Source organism: Dreissena polymorpha, chromosome 10 (assembly GCF_020536995.1).
Source record: "Dreissena polymorpha isolate Duluth1 chromosome 10, UMN_Dpol_1.0, whole genome shotgun sequence".
Lineage (NCBI taxonomy): Eukaryota > Metazoa > Mollusca > Bivalvia > Myida > Dreissenidae > Dreissena > Dreissena polymorpha.
The window spans coordinates 80,599,877-80,615,841 of record NC_068364.1 but is presented as its reverse complement, the minus strand read 5'-3'; the positions used below and the strand labels follow the sequence as shown (position 1 = coordinate 80,615,841).

The 15,965-nt window shown below is 35.7% G+C and overlaps 1 protein-coding gene across 7 annotated transcripts in view; it reads left to right on the top strand.

The window, feature by feature from the left end:
- The first annotated feature begins 87 nt into the window (after window positions 1-87).
- The window catches only part of LOC127847051 (glycerol-3-phosphate dehydrogenase, mitochondrial-like), a 60,482-nt gene continuing 44,604 nt past the window's right edge, over window positions 88-15,965 (top strand). For 6 of the 7 annotated variants that reach the window (XM_052378592.1, XM_052378595.1, XM_052378597.1 and 3 more), the window contains exons 1-6: window positions 88-227; window positions 5,598-5,739; window positions 7,444-7,603; window positions 12,427-12,551; window positions 14,158-14,255; window positions 15,299-15,462. In XM_052378592.1, the coding sequence (XP_052234552.1) occupies window positions 5,623-5,739; window positions 7,444-7,603; window positions 12,427-12,551; window positions 14,158-14,255; window positions 15,299-15,462 (664 nt within the window). In that variant the 5' untranslated portion in view covers window positions 88-227; window positions 5,598-5,622. The remainder of the gene's footprint in view (window positions 228-5,597; window positions 5,740-7,443; window positions 7,604-12,426; window positions 12,552-14,157; window positions 14,256-15,298; window positions 15,463-15,965) is intronic. The other variant, XM_052378593.1, reaches the window with a different exon arrangement.

Genomic DNA, 15,965 nt, shown 5'->3' with positions numbered 1-15,965 from the left:
TAATCCAGGCTTACGATTTTTTTAGGATAAGTAAATTCATAAAATACTGTAAAAACACATTATTCTTGTTATATAGGTTTTATGATAAAAAATGATTTTAAAATAGTTTTTAAAAAGATCATAATTAAAAATGGTTAATATTTTCGTTTGATATTTCTAAGCGTCTCAGATGCCGCTGAAAGTCAAGGTTGTTGACTAGCGAAGGTTTGACATGTTTGTTAAATGAGGTAAAAAATGACGATATAGTTGTAAAAAAATATAACGATTTTTTCAAACATACCAGGATATTTTATTTTCTATTCTTAACCTTAAAATGTTGTGTCATGGATACACATTTTGTAATCATTACAGTAATGTCTTTTCGTTGATCTCTGAAACGTTCTTTTATAATATCATAAGGCTACACATCACTTTAACAGTCTGGGATTGGTACTGGTAGTTCCGTGAAAGACACTGAAAAGTTTTTTAAGTAGTTACACAGGTTTCATTAATCTTTGAATTCAACTGACAGAGAAGTACATTATAAAAATAAAAAATAAAATATCCGCATTTAGGTTTGCATATGCCCTGCTGACATCTGAGAGACCTGTAAATCTCGACAGCATGTGTATCCATAGTTCTGGCTTTTTATGATTTTTGACTCGCGACATGAAAGTTATGGACCAACCCCTTTAGGAAAATCAACCAGAAATTCCCGAAAGTTGACAGTTAACAACAGTCATTGAAATTCAGATTTAAATCTACTAGCAAGTCGGGCTAGTACTATGGGAATTTGAACAAGCCCGAGTCAGATTTTACTATCCCAAACATTTTTGTTAAAAATGCAGATAAACATAACATAAAACATCCAAAGAAGCATTCATTTATTCAATCTTGAGAATACAATACAAATCTCTTTTTAATTTCATCCTCATCCAAGTTAGCTTCCTCGTCATCTGAGCCAGCCTCTTTCTGATCCTGAAATAAGAAGAAATTAATTTCACACACGGATTTCAATCAAATCACAATTATAAATATATACATAAAGTTTAGATAAAAAATTAGCAGAAATGTATCCCATATATCCATGTGAAAGAGAGAGCAAACCTGAACCTCCAGAAAATATATAAGCAATTAAGTACCAGGTTATTCTACAAAAAGCCAGTTGACAAATGCGTCAATCACAGTTACCTCAGATTCGCATTCCTCAACAACTGTTCGGCCATTACTCTCTGTGTCCCGAACACAACGCAAAACATTTATTTTACATAATAGTAATCAGGGAACCACAAAACCATGCGCTTTATGCGCAGTAATCCAATTATCGGCTGATTGCCCAGCACGTGTGCGCAGTGTCTTAAAACATAAGCGGCTGTTGATTTAAGCGGCTCAAAACTTTGTTTACAAATATTGGAAATGAAAGTGGAACTCTTTTCTGTTTAATGAATTGTACATGCACGTCGGGCTTGTTATATTGGATTTCCTACAAGCCAGAAAGAAAAAATACTAGTTTTTTGCTGTCGGACTAGTGCGAATTTCAACGACTGTAACAAAGACCGGTCCAAAACAGCTTTTAAATGCAGTTATTGACCCAAATCAACCACTTGATTGGAAAGATTGACATTTTTGACATTTACAGAGCTCCAGATAAGGGTCGTATTTTCGTAATTACGAATTATTTTCAAGTCCGTTACGTATTTATTTTAAAATCTTGTCGTACCATTAAGAATTACAAAATCAAGTTACGAATATTATTTTTACATCGGTTCGTATCGATTTTTATTGAGTTCTTTTCGCGTATTAAAGATCTTTGCGGTGCTTATATAGAATGGTTATCGGGTTTGTTTAACAATGCGCATTTTTTCCAATAAAAGCGGCGTATGCAGTCTATCTGTCAAAAAACAATGGCGGCGCCCAGAGAGCGTCCTAAAAAACTGCAAAGCGTCCAAAAACACGCTTTTAACATATTGTACGCAAAGTGAGCCGAAGTAAAATGTTTAGAAAGACATTATAGAAAAGATCTTATACGATGTTGTATGTTCAGTTGCCGACACAGTCGGAAAAGCTAAACAAAATGCGACAAGACGGGTTCAAACTTAAACACACACAAAAAAACATTGAACGAGTGGAAGGGACAAGTCCCGTGGCTAATCGTTGAAAAGATTGAAGGGGAGACCCGTATTAATTGTAAAATATGTAAAAATTCATCTAAGGCAAGCAAATCTAAGCACAGTTTGGGCATATGAAGGTATTTGAAAAATAAAATTGTATAATACTGAAAAGACACTGTTGAACTCGTATAAATAAAGTTGCTAGTATGTTTATTTTGATTTTTTTTTTGCATGAAAATAACCATTATTATTTATTTTTAGGTCATTAAGAAAAAATAAGAATTATTTTCCAAAACTTAGTAGTAACGTTAAAAATAAAATTTCAGAGTTAAGAATTCTTTTTGAAAATCTGGTAGTAATTTAAGAATTTCACAAAACCTTATCTGGAGCTCTGATTTAACTGATTTTTCTTTCACAAAATACTAACTTAAACATTTAAAATTTATCTTTTCTGCTCTAACATATGGAGAAAAACAGCGATGTGACAGACATTCTTGAAATGCGAATCTCCCGAGATTTCAGGGTCATATGACAGGGCCCTAAATCCATTTTAGGGGAAGCGCAGGGCTTAACACTAAGGCACATCCGAACGACATTCACTGCCTGTACCTAGGTCCGGGCTAGCCAATGTCCCAGTAACATGCCCGATATAATGGTCGATCCCGGCTTTTAGTAGAGAGTTAACCATGTACAATTGTTACGACTACCGTAACACGTTATTTGTTATTTTGCGACACCTAAGATTCACTTACCGTTTGTTGTCGGACGGCAACCGCGGCAATCTATGCAAAAAGGTTTTAACGTTCATGTCGTTGTTTAAGTTTGGCTTTACGGGTGGGGATCGGGGTTCCTCGGATAAGAAAAGAAAAGGGAAGGAAGAAAGTAAGAGAAAGTATGAGGAAAAAAAACAAGGAAATTTCTCCCGAAATGGCGTGAAGATTACAAATAGATGTCTTAAGTAGATGAATATTGAATTCATTAGCATTAGTAAGGCAAGCTAATAAGAATGATTGAATCATAATTGCGCATCTCCACGCACAAGAAAATGCAAGTTAAGTGATAAATATAAAGGTTTTGATAATACTTTGGTCAGGGCACATGAAAGATTGGTCAGGGCTAGTAGGTTCTGCATTTACTAGCCCGAATGGGCTAGTTGAAAAAAAGTTAGTGTTAAGCCCTAAAGCGGGTCGCTACCCTCATGAGGGGGAATTTTTGCGGCGTTTTGCTTTTGGGGGGATTTTTTTTCTTACTCTCTCATTATTACATGTGTACATGTTTGCACTTTATTCTTTCACTTTTCATAATTTAGTATGTTTTACAAGATTAAATTGAAATAGAATTGAGATATAATAATCATGAGACACATCTTAATAATTTTTTTAATTTTTTTTATTTCAGTAGGAATTTTTCCCGCAGAAAGGGGAAAAAAGTATACTTTTCAGGTGGGGGACTGCGGCCGAAATTCGGCCCCAGATTTGATAGATTGAGGGCCCTGTATGACGTTATTTCTATTTTTAGAAACATATCATTTGCTCAAGTACATGTATTTTTAAATTCAGAATGACATTTCCCGGTATTTTAAATTATTCCTGCTTGCTTTGTAAACAAATTTTAGTGTAAATACAAACTCAAAGAATATAATTTTAAATTACCTGTTTACCTTTGAAATCAGTCTTTTAATCCACCAGACGTAAGTTTTTAATCACAAATAATAGATTTCAGAAAACTAAAGTAATGTTTACAATTTCAGCAAAAAATGATAAGGTTGATCCGAAAATATCCAAATGAAAAGTTGTCACGTGACAAAGTGATAATGGAGTCAAAATTGTGAATTTCAGGCTGATGATAGTTATTTTCATATATTGTTAGATGCATTTGAAACATTTTAATCTTAAAATATGCCCCGATGCAATAATTTATATTCATTTAATGATTTACCAATATATGTAGAAATGTATCCAAGAAAATGAACTGTCTTTGATTTGACATAAATATGTTACGACTCTGGTTGACTTTCGATATGGGGTTCGCTTCAGCGTACAGGCTATATAAACTGTACGCTGAAGTTTCTTTTGCTAGTGTATCCATAGTATCGTCCCTCTTAATGAAAACATCTAACTATTTTATGTGAAAGGATTAGATTGAAAACATACATGTTACTTTGATATGGCAATCTATGATTTAAAGGGGCCTTTTCATGTTTGTGTAAATTGAAAAAATTGAAAAAGTTGTTTCAGATTCGCAAATTTTCGTTTTAGTTATGATATTTGTGAGGAAACAGTAATATTGAACATTTACTATGCTCTAAACAGTCTAAAATAGCCATTATATGCATCGTTTGACAATTTAAAAACCCGAAAATTATAAAGCGTTGCAACGCGAAACCAATTAATAATTTGGAGAGTTCTGTTGTTGTCGTTATATTTTGTGAAACAACGAGGATTGGTTATATGAAGTATAAAATACACCTGTCACTGTTTACTCCAGGACTCCAGGGGTCAGTGGTTCCAGCCCTGCCGAGGGTTACCTTTTTTTCTTTTTTAAATTTTATTCTTTATTTTTTACTGGAGCTTTTTATATCCAATATTAACATTTATCAACTTAGCATTTAATGACAAACTTCAAAACATGCCAAAATCTGTGAAAAGGGCCCTTTAATGTGTAGGCTTGGACATAACAACAAAAACTGCATTAAAATAATTTAAATCAGTAATATTTTGCCAAAATACTTGCGAGACTAAGCTCCATGGCCATGTAGTAATCAGTATCATGTACACTGTTTCTCACAATATCGGTCCATATTGTACACCATATCTCATAATATCGGCCCTTCTGATTGATTGCTAAGGTTTGTTACTGTGTGCATGTTCTTTTTCTATAATTAGTTTCTTATTGGAAAAACCAAAACCATGTTCATGTTTCTCTTAAATTATGTTTACATTTGTTTTTCACAAATAAACGGCGTATACAACATTTGATAAACCTACTACCGGGGTAATAAACCAAAAACAAACTAGTTAACACAATTTTGTGTAATCATAATATCGGCCTGGAATAAACATGACCAGTACTTTGTACTGAAAATAGGAAAATATGAGAAAGATCGTCGTAATAGTCATTACTGGTTATAAGCAGCAAATAAATGAAAACTTCTAAAAATTGAAAAACATTTACTGTCCAGCACTTTTTGAGGGGTTTTCGATAAAGGCACAATGCAATGAGGAGGACCAATACTATGAGAATAAGGGATACATCATACTCGTTTGTTATCTTTTTGTTGTTGCACAAAGGCATCCGAAAAAGCCAAGCCAACATGTCTGATGTTTCTACTATGCTGTAACCTAAATGTTTTTTTTATAAATTCATATCAACATGAACCTTGTAGGAATTTTATGCTCAGTGTTAACATTGATAAAACTATGTCAAAATGAAATGTTCATGTTCCCATTTGTCAGGGATAATAAGTTAACAATAAACATGTTATGGCTTTATGCCTTTACATTTCAGTAATGAGACATTCTAGCACATAGCAATGGCTTTTTCGTTTCGTAAAGTGAATGGTCTGGTTCGGAAGTTGGCCTATGCTGGGCTGGCAGTTGGAGGCGGCACGGCAGTATGGAGCTATATCAACTCACAGAACCAGGACATGGTGTGTACATACACACAATTTATTATTGTCCCCTTAAAGTCAATAATTTTTGCTATTCTTAATTTATTCTTTATAGCAACTGGAACAATGTCTTTGGATAATCTTTTTCTCTTCAGATATGAAAAATCAGTAAAAAACAAGTTCTTATCATATACAAATGTTTCATTAGTTATTAAGGTCAGAATTCCTCTATCCAGTAATTATTTTAAGTCTGTGCGAGGTTCACAAATGGTTAATGGGCCTTGTTAAGTTTTACTGGTTTTGCCCAATGTATGATGGGGTATATGTATCTGTGGAGACTGTTTTTACTTTATTTCTGTTAATAATAAAATACCAGTGTGTTTGGTATATGGTACATTCCCAATTGAACAATGTATACATGTATATATGTATGTATATAATGTTTTACTCATTGCGACCTAAAAATTCCCAATTGACGGTTTATATACACTCAAAAGATAATATTAACAAAAAAAAAAAAAAAAATAAAAGATAAAAAGAAAAAATCTCCCATCCATGTCATAACTTCATGCAACCTTAGTTAATATAATATTGAAGACACTTTTATTCTCAATTTTGAAGTATTTGTAAAAAGACAAAAACAACAACACTAATTTCCCAATTTTATTAAAAAAACACCGTGATTTTTCCCAATCTAAATTGTAAAAAAAACAATGCATACATTGTGAAAAGTAGTAAACTTGACTTGTGAAATTTTCTGGGCCTAATTTTGGACTAAATACATTCAAAAGATAAACATTCTTTATTCTTGCTTTATCAGTACTTAAATTGACTTTCCATGAACATCAAAACTGCTTACTAATAAGCTTTAATACTCTCATTAATAACAGTTAGCACAATCACTACACCTGACCACATTTTGACCTTGACACTGACCGAATTTTGGCTTGAGGTTGCTCTAAATCTTAGTGGTAAATGAATCAATGAAGGTTATTCTACTTGGGGAATCAGCAGTTATAAAATGCAGCATCTTGACATTTCTGGAATGTATTTGCAGTGGATTGTAATGAATTGATTTACACCATGGTCTCATAGCCTACAGAAAAGAACCCAGCAGAAATTCTAATGCATACTGTAAAACCATCAAATTTCCAGTGGTACGAATTTTCATGGATTCCGTTGGTCTGCTGAACCATGAATTCAAGTACCAGCGATTATTTATACATTTTTAATTCGGAATTGGTCATTTCGTCGTCAAATTAACAGTTTGCAGATTTATCACATGTCAATTAGTGCCAATTAAAGTTAAAAGGACGTACTGGTATTAACACGTGTATTTTGGGGACCTTATTACTCAATTGTTACTATTAGCAGACCGACTGCGCTCAGAATTGCCACTATTGTCAAAACAACATTGATGGCAATTAGTGAGTGGGGACCCACAAGTGCGACGCTTTAGTGGTCTTATCGACAATTATCTGCAACACTTTCATGCTTCAGTGCACATTAACCTCAAGTCTTGCTGTCAACACAGATTAGCAGATTATACTTTGTTATTACTCTGGTTGTTTTAATAAAAGTTTAATTATTATCACGGTCAGTCTTCCTCGAAAATTTGAAATCCACGAAATTACGTGTCAACGAATTAGTTTTTTTTATTAAACCACGAAAATTCATGCCCACGAATTTCTATACATTTACAGTATGTTTTATAAAACGATTTATGCTGCCTTTTTCTTACAGACTGTACACGCGGCTGATGAAGCCCAAGATAAATACGCCTGGGCCCCTCTACCTACTAGGGAGCAACAGCTGAAGTCCTTGGCAACGGAGGAGTTTGACATACTTGTGATAGGGGGTGGAGCCACTGGAGCTGGTGTGGCTCTTGACTCTGTCAGCAGAGGTCAGTAGTGTGGGGTCAGTAGTAGAGGTCAGTGTGTGGTCAGTTTGACATACTTTTGATAGCAGGTGGAAACACTGGGGCAGGTGTAGCTCTTGACTCTGTCAGCAGAGGTCAGTAGTGTGGGGTCAGCAGAAGTCAGTGTGGGGTCAGTTTGACATACTTTTGATAGCAGGTTGAAACACTGGAGCGAGTGTGGCTCTTGACTCTTACAGCAGAAGTCAGTGTGGGTCAGTAGGGGTCAATGTGGGGTCAGTTTGACATACTTTTGATAGGGGGTGGAAACACTGGAGTGGGTGTGGCTCTTGCCTCTGTCAGCTGAGATCAGTGTGGGGTCAGCAGAGGTCAGTTTGACATACTTGTAATAGACGAGGGAGCAAATAGAGTGGTAGTGGCCCTTGACTTGGTCAGCGGAGGTCAGTGTGGGGTCAGTAGAGGTCAGCAGGGGATCAGTTTGATATACATGTGATAGGGGATGGAACCACTGGAGCGGGTGTGGCTTTTGACTCTGTCAGCAGAGGTCAGTGTGGGGTCAGTTTGACATACATGTGATAGGGGGTGGAACCACTGGAGCGGGTGTGGCACTTGCCTCTGTCAGCTGAGATCAGTGTGGGGTCAGCAGAGGTCAGTTTTACATACTTGTAATAGACGAGGGAGCAAATAGAGTGGAAGTGGCCCTTGACTCTGTCAGCAGAGGTCAGTAGTGTGGGGTCAGAAGAGGTCAGCAAGGGTCAGTTTGACATACTTGATAGCAGATAGAGCCACCGGAGCGGTTGTGGCATTTGACTCTGTCAGCAGAAGTCAGTAGTGTGTGGTCATTAGCAAGTTGTGACTACCAAGTTTTAAGTTTTCCAAGTCGCAGGGGCTTAATGGGTATGGCAGCTGCCAAGCAGCAGGGCCCTCACACTACTTTGGGGGAAGGGGTCCGCAGCCCTTAGGAGGGGGAATTTTTGCGGCGTTTCCCTTTTTGGGGGAAGTTTTTACTTACTCTCTCATTATTTCATTTGTACATGTTTGCACTATATTCATTGCATTTTTCATAATTTAGTTTGTTTGAAAAGATTAAATTGAAATAGAATTGAGATATAATAATCACGAGACACATCTTTTTCTAAAAAAAAAAAAAAAAAAAAAAAAAATTTTTTTTTTTTTAGGGGGAATTTTTTCCCCCAAAAGGGGAAAAAAGTATACTTTTCAGGTGGGGGACTGCCGCCGATATTCGGCGGCAGATTTGATAGATTGAGGGCCCTGAGCGGCAAGGAGGTTTGATCTCTACTGCAGTTCCCCAATGATGCCAAGTACTGGTTCTACCCAGAAAACGGACTCGAGAGTGTTTCAATCAGCCTTAGGCTTCTGATGCAAATGAGCTTCAAAAATATGTTTTAACTAAGTATCAAGTGTCTTAACTATTTTATGCTGTGTGCTATATAATCATTCCTTCGTTTTGTATATGCACTTGCGTAAAATGACGGACGTTTGTGTTTATGAAATTCTTGAACACATTCATCCTCAATATTGGCTGTATTTTGGTTTAAAAAATAGAAATCGCAATAATACTGGATTATCAGGTAATGGATAGTATTGGAACATGCAAAGATCTATTTATATAATACATTTATGTTTATTCATAGATCTTTTGAAATGTTTGTATCCATCCAGTGTCCCAGATAAGCTGCGTATCTGCGTCTTTCACCCTATTAAAATGTTAAAAAACGCAAAGAAATACAATATCATGCGTATTGAAAACGCAACCAATTTGGATCTAACGCAAATCTGTGAAAATAAATGCGTACGATACAATCTAAAATGCTTTGCTTATTTTCGGTATTTACTCTTTTGAATTATTATCGTAACATTTAACAAGCGCCTGGATAACGGAGCAGGACAACAGTCAAAGTAATTTAAAAGCTCTACAGTGTAGATTTCATAGTTAAATAATGCGTCTGACCAAATTATTTACTACGACATGCATGTATTTTCAATCTGACTTAATGCGTCGCTCATTGTGCATGTAGTAGTAAAGCATCTGTACTTTCAGCTTCTACTACGATGCAAAATAAAAAATGTTCAGCCTAAGGGTTCCTTGATTGAGTGAACAATTGCTAGAACATGTTTATATGTTTGACAGTAACAAAGATCTCATTTTTTAGCTCATCTATTTTTTGAAAAAAAATTATGAGCTATTGTCATCACCTTGGCGTCGGCGTCGGCGTTGGCGTTGGCGTTGGCGTTGGCGTCGGCGTCCGGTTAAGTTTTGCGTTTAGGTCCACTTTTCTCAGAAAGTATCAATGCTATTGCATTCTAACTTGGTACACTTACTATCTATCATGAGGGGACTGGACAGGCAAAGTTAGATAACTCTGGCGTGCATTTTGACAGAATTATGTGCCCTTTTTATACTTAAAAAATTGAAAATTTTGGTTAAGTTTTGCGTTTAGTTCCACTTTTCTCAGTAAGTATCAATGCTATTGCATTCAAACTTGGTACACTTACTTACTATCATGAGGGGACTGGGCAGGCAAAGTTAGATAACTCTGGCATGCATTTTGACAGAATTATGTGCCCTTTTTATACTTAGAAAATTGACAATTTTGGTTAAGTATTGTGTTTAGGTCCATTTTATTCCTTAAGCATCAAAGCTATTGCTTTCATACTTGCAACACTTACTAACTATCATGAGGGGACTGTGCAGGCAAAGTAATGTAACTCTGACTGGCATTTTGACAGAATTATGTGCCCTTTTTATACTTAGAAAATTGAAAATTTGATTAAGTTTTGTGTTTAGGTCCACTTTATTCCTACAGTATCAAAGCTATTGCTTTCATACTTGCAAGATTTATGAACTATCATAAGGGGTCGGTGCAGGCAAAGTTATGTAACTCTGACTGGCATTTGGACGGAATTATGGGCCCTTTATACTTAGAAAATTGAAAATTTGCTTAAGATTTATGTTTTGGTCCACTTTACCCCTAAGGTATCATAGATATTGCTTTCATACTTGGAACACTCACAAACTATCATAAGGGTACAGTAAAAGGACAAGTTGCATAACTCTGGTTGTCATTGTTACGGAATTATGGCCCTTTTTGACTTAGTAACTTTTAATATATGGTTAAATTTTGTGTTTCGATCCACTCGAAGTATCAAGGCTATTGCTTTCAAACTTCAAATACTTACATGCTATCATGAGGTTACTGTACCTGGCAACTTGAATTTTACTTTGACCTTTGAATGACCTTGACTCTCAAGGTCAAATTATTAAATTTTGCTAAAATTGCCATAACTTCTTTATTTATGATTAGATTTGATTGATACTTTGATGAAACTACTCTTACCTGACATACCACAATAGACTTCACCCAAACCATCCCCCGTGCCCTCCCCCCCTCCCCCCTCCCCCCCCTAATTTTTTTTTTTTTTTTTTTTTTTTTTTAAGATCATCTCACAAATGACCACCGCACCCTCACACTATACCCCCACCCCCCCACCCCCCCCCCCCAATTTTTTTTTTTGATTTTTTTCTTTTTTTAACAGTTATGTTTGAAATACCGTCCAACCATCGCACCCAAACCCCCCCCCCCCCCCCCCCCCCCCCGATTTTTTTTTTTTTTTTTTTTTTCGCTTTTTTGGAAGATAATGTAATAAATGTCCACAACCCCACACTATACACCCCTCTTCACTCCACTCCTCCTTTGTGATTGAAAATGAGAGTCCCTTCACCTTTAAAAAGAAAATAGATGAGCGGTCTGCACCCGCAAGGCGGTGCTCTTGTTTAAAGTTTATATTATGAACAGTTTCAAGGATTAAAGATGCTATGAAACATCAGTTCATTGAAGTAAATTATAATAGTTTACAGTTTTATTGAATCAATACAAGCATGACAAGTGTGCATCTTCAACAGAAGTTAAGCAACAATGATTTTAAGGTTTTCATTTTTATAACTCATTTCGCCCTATTTCAAGAATGAAATCACCCTATTTTTCAAAATCAATGGGTGAAAACCCTATTGCCCAAATAATTATCTATGGCACTGTATCCATCGATATATCATTCGGTAGGGTCTATTAAAAAAATGAAACAAAAGGGGAACTTAAAAATGTATGTCTGGGACATACATAACAAAATTCAAGGCTTGGAAGTCGGGACTTCCAACTTTGAAAAGCTAGCGGAAGCGCTGAAATTTAGGTGCAAGTCTATGGGACACATTTGATAGTGTACAACAGTTTTAATGGATTGGTATGTCAAACAGTTGATTGATTGATTTGCAATTGATTTGCAACCACATCTACAAAGGTTAATGTATGTTGAAACACCTTTGGCAGTGTTCAAAAACGTTTACTAGATGGATGCATACAAAATAATTTACTGTTAACTTTCCAGGTCGTCAATCAGATTTTATCATGAGGTCAATGAACCAGTAAAAGAAAAAAAGATTGGTCAACCTTTCTTTATGTCCAAGTTGTTTGTGCAAGAATCTGAAGTCAGTTGATTATAAAGCACAAACTTAATTAAGCTGCTATTTACCCATGGTCTTTTAGCTGAGTCCTTTATTGACATGTAAAAGCTGGCCGGTCTTTCCATATTTTTGTCAAACGTATAACCAATTTAGATGAGCTATGTCTGGGAAAATGGGACTTAATGCATGTGCGTAAAAGTGTTATCCCAGAAAGGCCTGTGCAGTCGGCACAGGCTAATCAGGGATGCCACTTGTCACCTAAGCAAAAGTTTTTGCTCAGAAGAGACTTCCTTAAGAAGAAAAATACCATGAAAGTGGAAGGTGTGATATGTTTTTTTTAGAATTTTAAAAAGATGTCTCCTCTTTCCAGGTATGAAAACTGCCATGGTGGAGATGTATGATTTCGGATCCGGCACATCAAGCAGAAGTACGAAACTCATCCATGGCGGAGTGAGATACTTGCAGAAGGCAGTGTTTAACCTTGATTATGAGCAGGTGTGTGGAATGAAATTGGAAAGATTTTTAAAAAGGCCTTGAGCAAGTTTGCAGAATGACGTTTACTAAATTGAGCAGGTTGTCAGAATGGCATTGAGCAGGTTTGAAAAATTGCCTTGAATACTGAGCAGGTGTGTACAATCACATTATGCATGTTTTGCAGAATGACATTGATACTGAGGAGGTGTTAAGTATGGCATTTAACAAATATTTCCTAGATTTTGTACGAATGACTCTAGCATTTAGCAGGTGTGTGGAATGATATTGACCTCGAGCAGGTTTGGAGAATGGCCTCCACGTTGAGCAGAGTGTAGAATGACCTTGCCATTGAATATGTGCATTGATTGGCATATAGTTGGAGTTTATGAAGTTATGTTGAACAGGTGTGTAAGATAATCTTGATTCAGGGCAGATTTGCACAATAACCTTGACATTGATCAAGTGTGTAGACTTTCTTTGACATTTAGCATGTGTTTTTAATAATCTTGACATTGCATTGAAGGGGTGTGTAGAAAGAGATTTCCCAGGTGTATAAACTTCCATTGCCATTAAGCATATGGGTTGAATGAGTTTGGCATTTCATATCAATTGCCATTAAGCAGATGGGTTGAATGAGCTTGGCATTTCATGTCCATTGCCATTAAGCAGATGGGTTGAATGAGTTTGCCATTTGATAGAGCAGGTGTGGAGATGGCCATTAACATTTAACAGGCTGTAGGATAACATTGACATTCAGAAGGCCTCTAGAATGACATTCAAATTAAGGTTAGATTAGGTATTTATGACATTGACATTTAGTAGATGTGTTGAATAACATTGTCATATTGCATGTTTGGAAGGCGGCCTTGGCGTTGAGAAGGTCTCTGAAATTACAATGTAGATATTTTTGAAGACACTGGGTAGAATGTCCATTGCATTGATTAAATGTGCATCAAGTAGCAGGTAAAAATAAGCATGACTTTAGCAGTTGTATTTAAAATTGGAAGAAAGTTTTTTGTATGTCTCATTTATTATTATTTAGTTATTTAAAGCTTATACAGTATAACATATGCAGTTAGCACTCATAACATTCACAAAAACATTTCCTAATAGAAAGTGTGTATCATACTTGTGTGTAGATTATTTTAACATTCTTCTGAGAAACATTGGCTTAATGTATGTGCTTAAAGTGTCTGTCCAAATTAGCTTGTGCAGTCTGCTAAGGCAATTAAAGGAAGACACTTTCCCCTTTTATGGAATTCAGGAATTCTTTTCTTTAAAAAAATCCAGTTAACCGTTTGCATGCTGGGATATTTGTCGTATGCTAAATTGGTGTTTGCTGAATTTCTAAAATCATCTTTTTTTTCACTTTTTTTTTAAAGACCACTATCAGAATAGCAAACAGTTTGGATCCTGATCAGACACCACGTTTTGTGGCTTCTGATCTTGATCCAAACTGTTTGCAAAGGCCTTTAAAATTCGGTTCCAGCGCTAAAAGGGTAAAGGACAAAAGCCTCATCCATGATTAGCCTGTTTATATTGCACAGGCTAATCTGGGATGACACTTTAGGCACATGGATTCAGCCTAGATTTTTCAGAATGAGGCTTATTTCAATATGTATTCCAGTACCGAATGGTGAAGGAGGCATTAGAAGAGAGGGCCAACTTGATAGAGATAGCCCCCCACCTTGCCTATCCATTCCCAATCATGCTGCCTGTGTATAAGTGAGTAAAAGGAGAGAGCTAGCCTCCTAGTGATACTCCAACAAAAGGCCTCCCTTTTTAAAAATATATTTAGGGAGAAGAACTATATAAGACATTGTCTTTCATTCTAATCCTATTCAAACATGTTCATTGTATAAATGTGACATGTAATGCTATGTAATAAAAAATTGTATTGCTTGAAATAAATATGTTTAAACTAAATAAAATATTTTATTTTTTATGAAATTAATTATTTAATTATTCTGGTCAAGTACAAAAAATATAGAGTTGCATACACAATGAAAACATAGGTTTAAATCAATTAAGTTTTGTATTTGTCTGCCTTGCATATCATGTAACTTTGCATTGAAATATTTGCCAACATAATCAAATGATCATGGTTCAGGTTCCCTTAACCTTGCTAAAATATTAAGCTTTAAAAGCCTTGACATGTTTTCAAAGTCAATCAAGTATTTTCTCTAAAGTTTACAACAATATAGCAGCTAATTTACACATTTTTTATGCCCCTGGATCGATAGATCGGGGGTATATTATTTTTGGCCCGTCTTTCTGTCTGTCATTCTGTCCCAAAACTTTACTGCACAATAAAGTTTTGCAATAACTTTTGAAATATTGAACATAGCAACTTGATATTTGGCATGCTTGTGTATCTCATGGAGCTGCACATTTTGAGTGGTGAAAGGTCAACGTCATCCTTCAAGGTCAAAGGTAAAAAAATTCTGTCCCAAAACTTTAACCTTACAGTAAAGTTTTGCAATAACTTTTGAAATATTGAATATAGCAACTTGATTTTTGGCATGCATGTGTAGCTCATGGAGCTGCATATTTTTAGTGGTGAAAGGTCAAGATAACGGTCATCTTTCAAGATCAAAGGTAAAAAAAAAGAAGCGCATTAGGTGGCTTTGTGTTTCTGACGAACACATCTCTTGTTTATTAGAAGAAAATTAAACAAAAATGAACGGTTGACCAAAAAGCGACATTGCTTGGCCTGTTGTCTTACAATTAAAAGGTTTTAAATATGGAAATCTGCTTTCTTCCACCAGATACTGGCAGGTTCCGTATTACTGGGCAGGGATCAAGATGTACGACCTTGTTGCTGGGAAACAGCGACTAAAACCCAGCTACTTCCTGTCCAAGAAGAAGGCATTGGAACTATTCCCAATGCTGAAGAGAGACCAACTGGTTGGTGCCTTGGTGTACTATGACGGTCAGTGATTTTTTCCAAGCCAAATTTGTGTCATAACTTGGTCCCAGTCATATAGTAAAAAAAGTAAGGCCAAAATAGAAGATAAAAACTCTTCTTTTAACAAATGATATGGTAATATACAACTTGTTAACAAGTATATGTTTGAGTTTTTGTCGCCTTTATAATTATTTCATGCAAGGTTAACTTCTTCGCTGATTCAGGTTTTAATATATGCTAAAATTCAAGTCAATTTGTGTGATTTTAACTTGAAAAAAAATTATGATACATTTTAAATGTTGAAATCTTAGTGACCAAAATATGATGTATGCAATATGACACTATTTTTCGCAATATAAAGGACCTTGGCCAAAAATGACTCAAGTGTATTGAAAATCGTTTCTGCCTTGCAACCTGGTGATATCAAGTTTGACCCCTTTTCAGAGAGCATTATAACATCTTCTGTAGATACTTATTGCTGGTTTCTCCCAGAAACCACTGTTAAAAGTGTTGCATGCCAATTATAT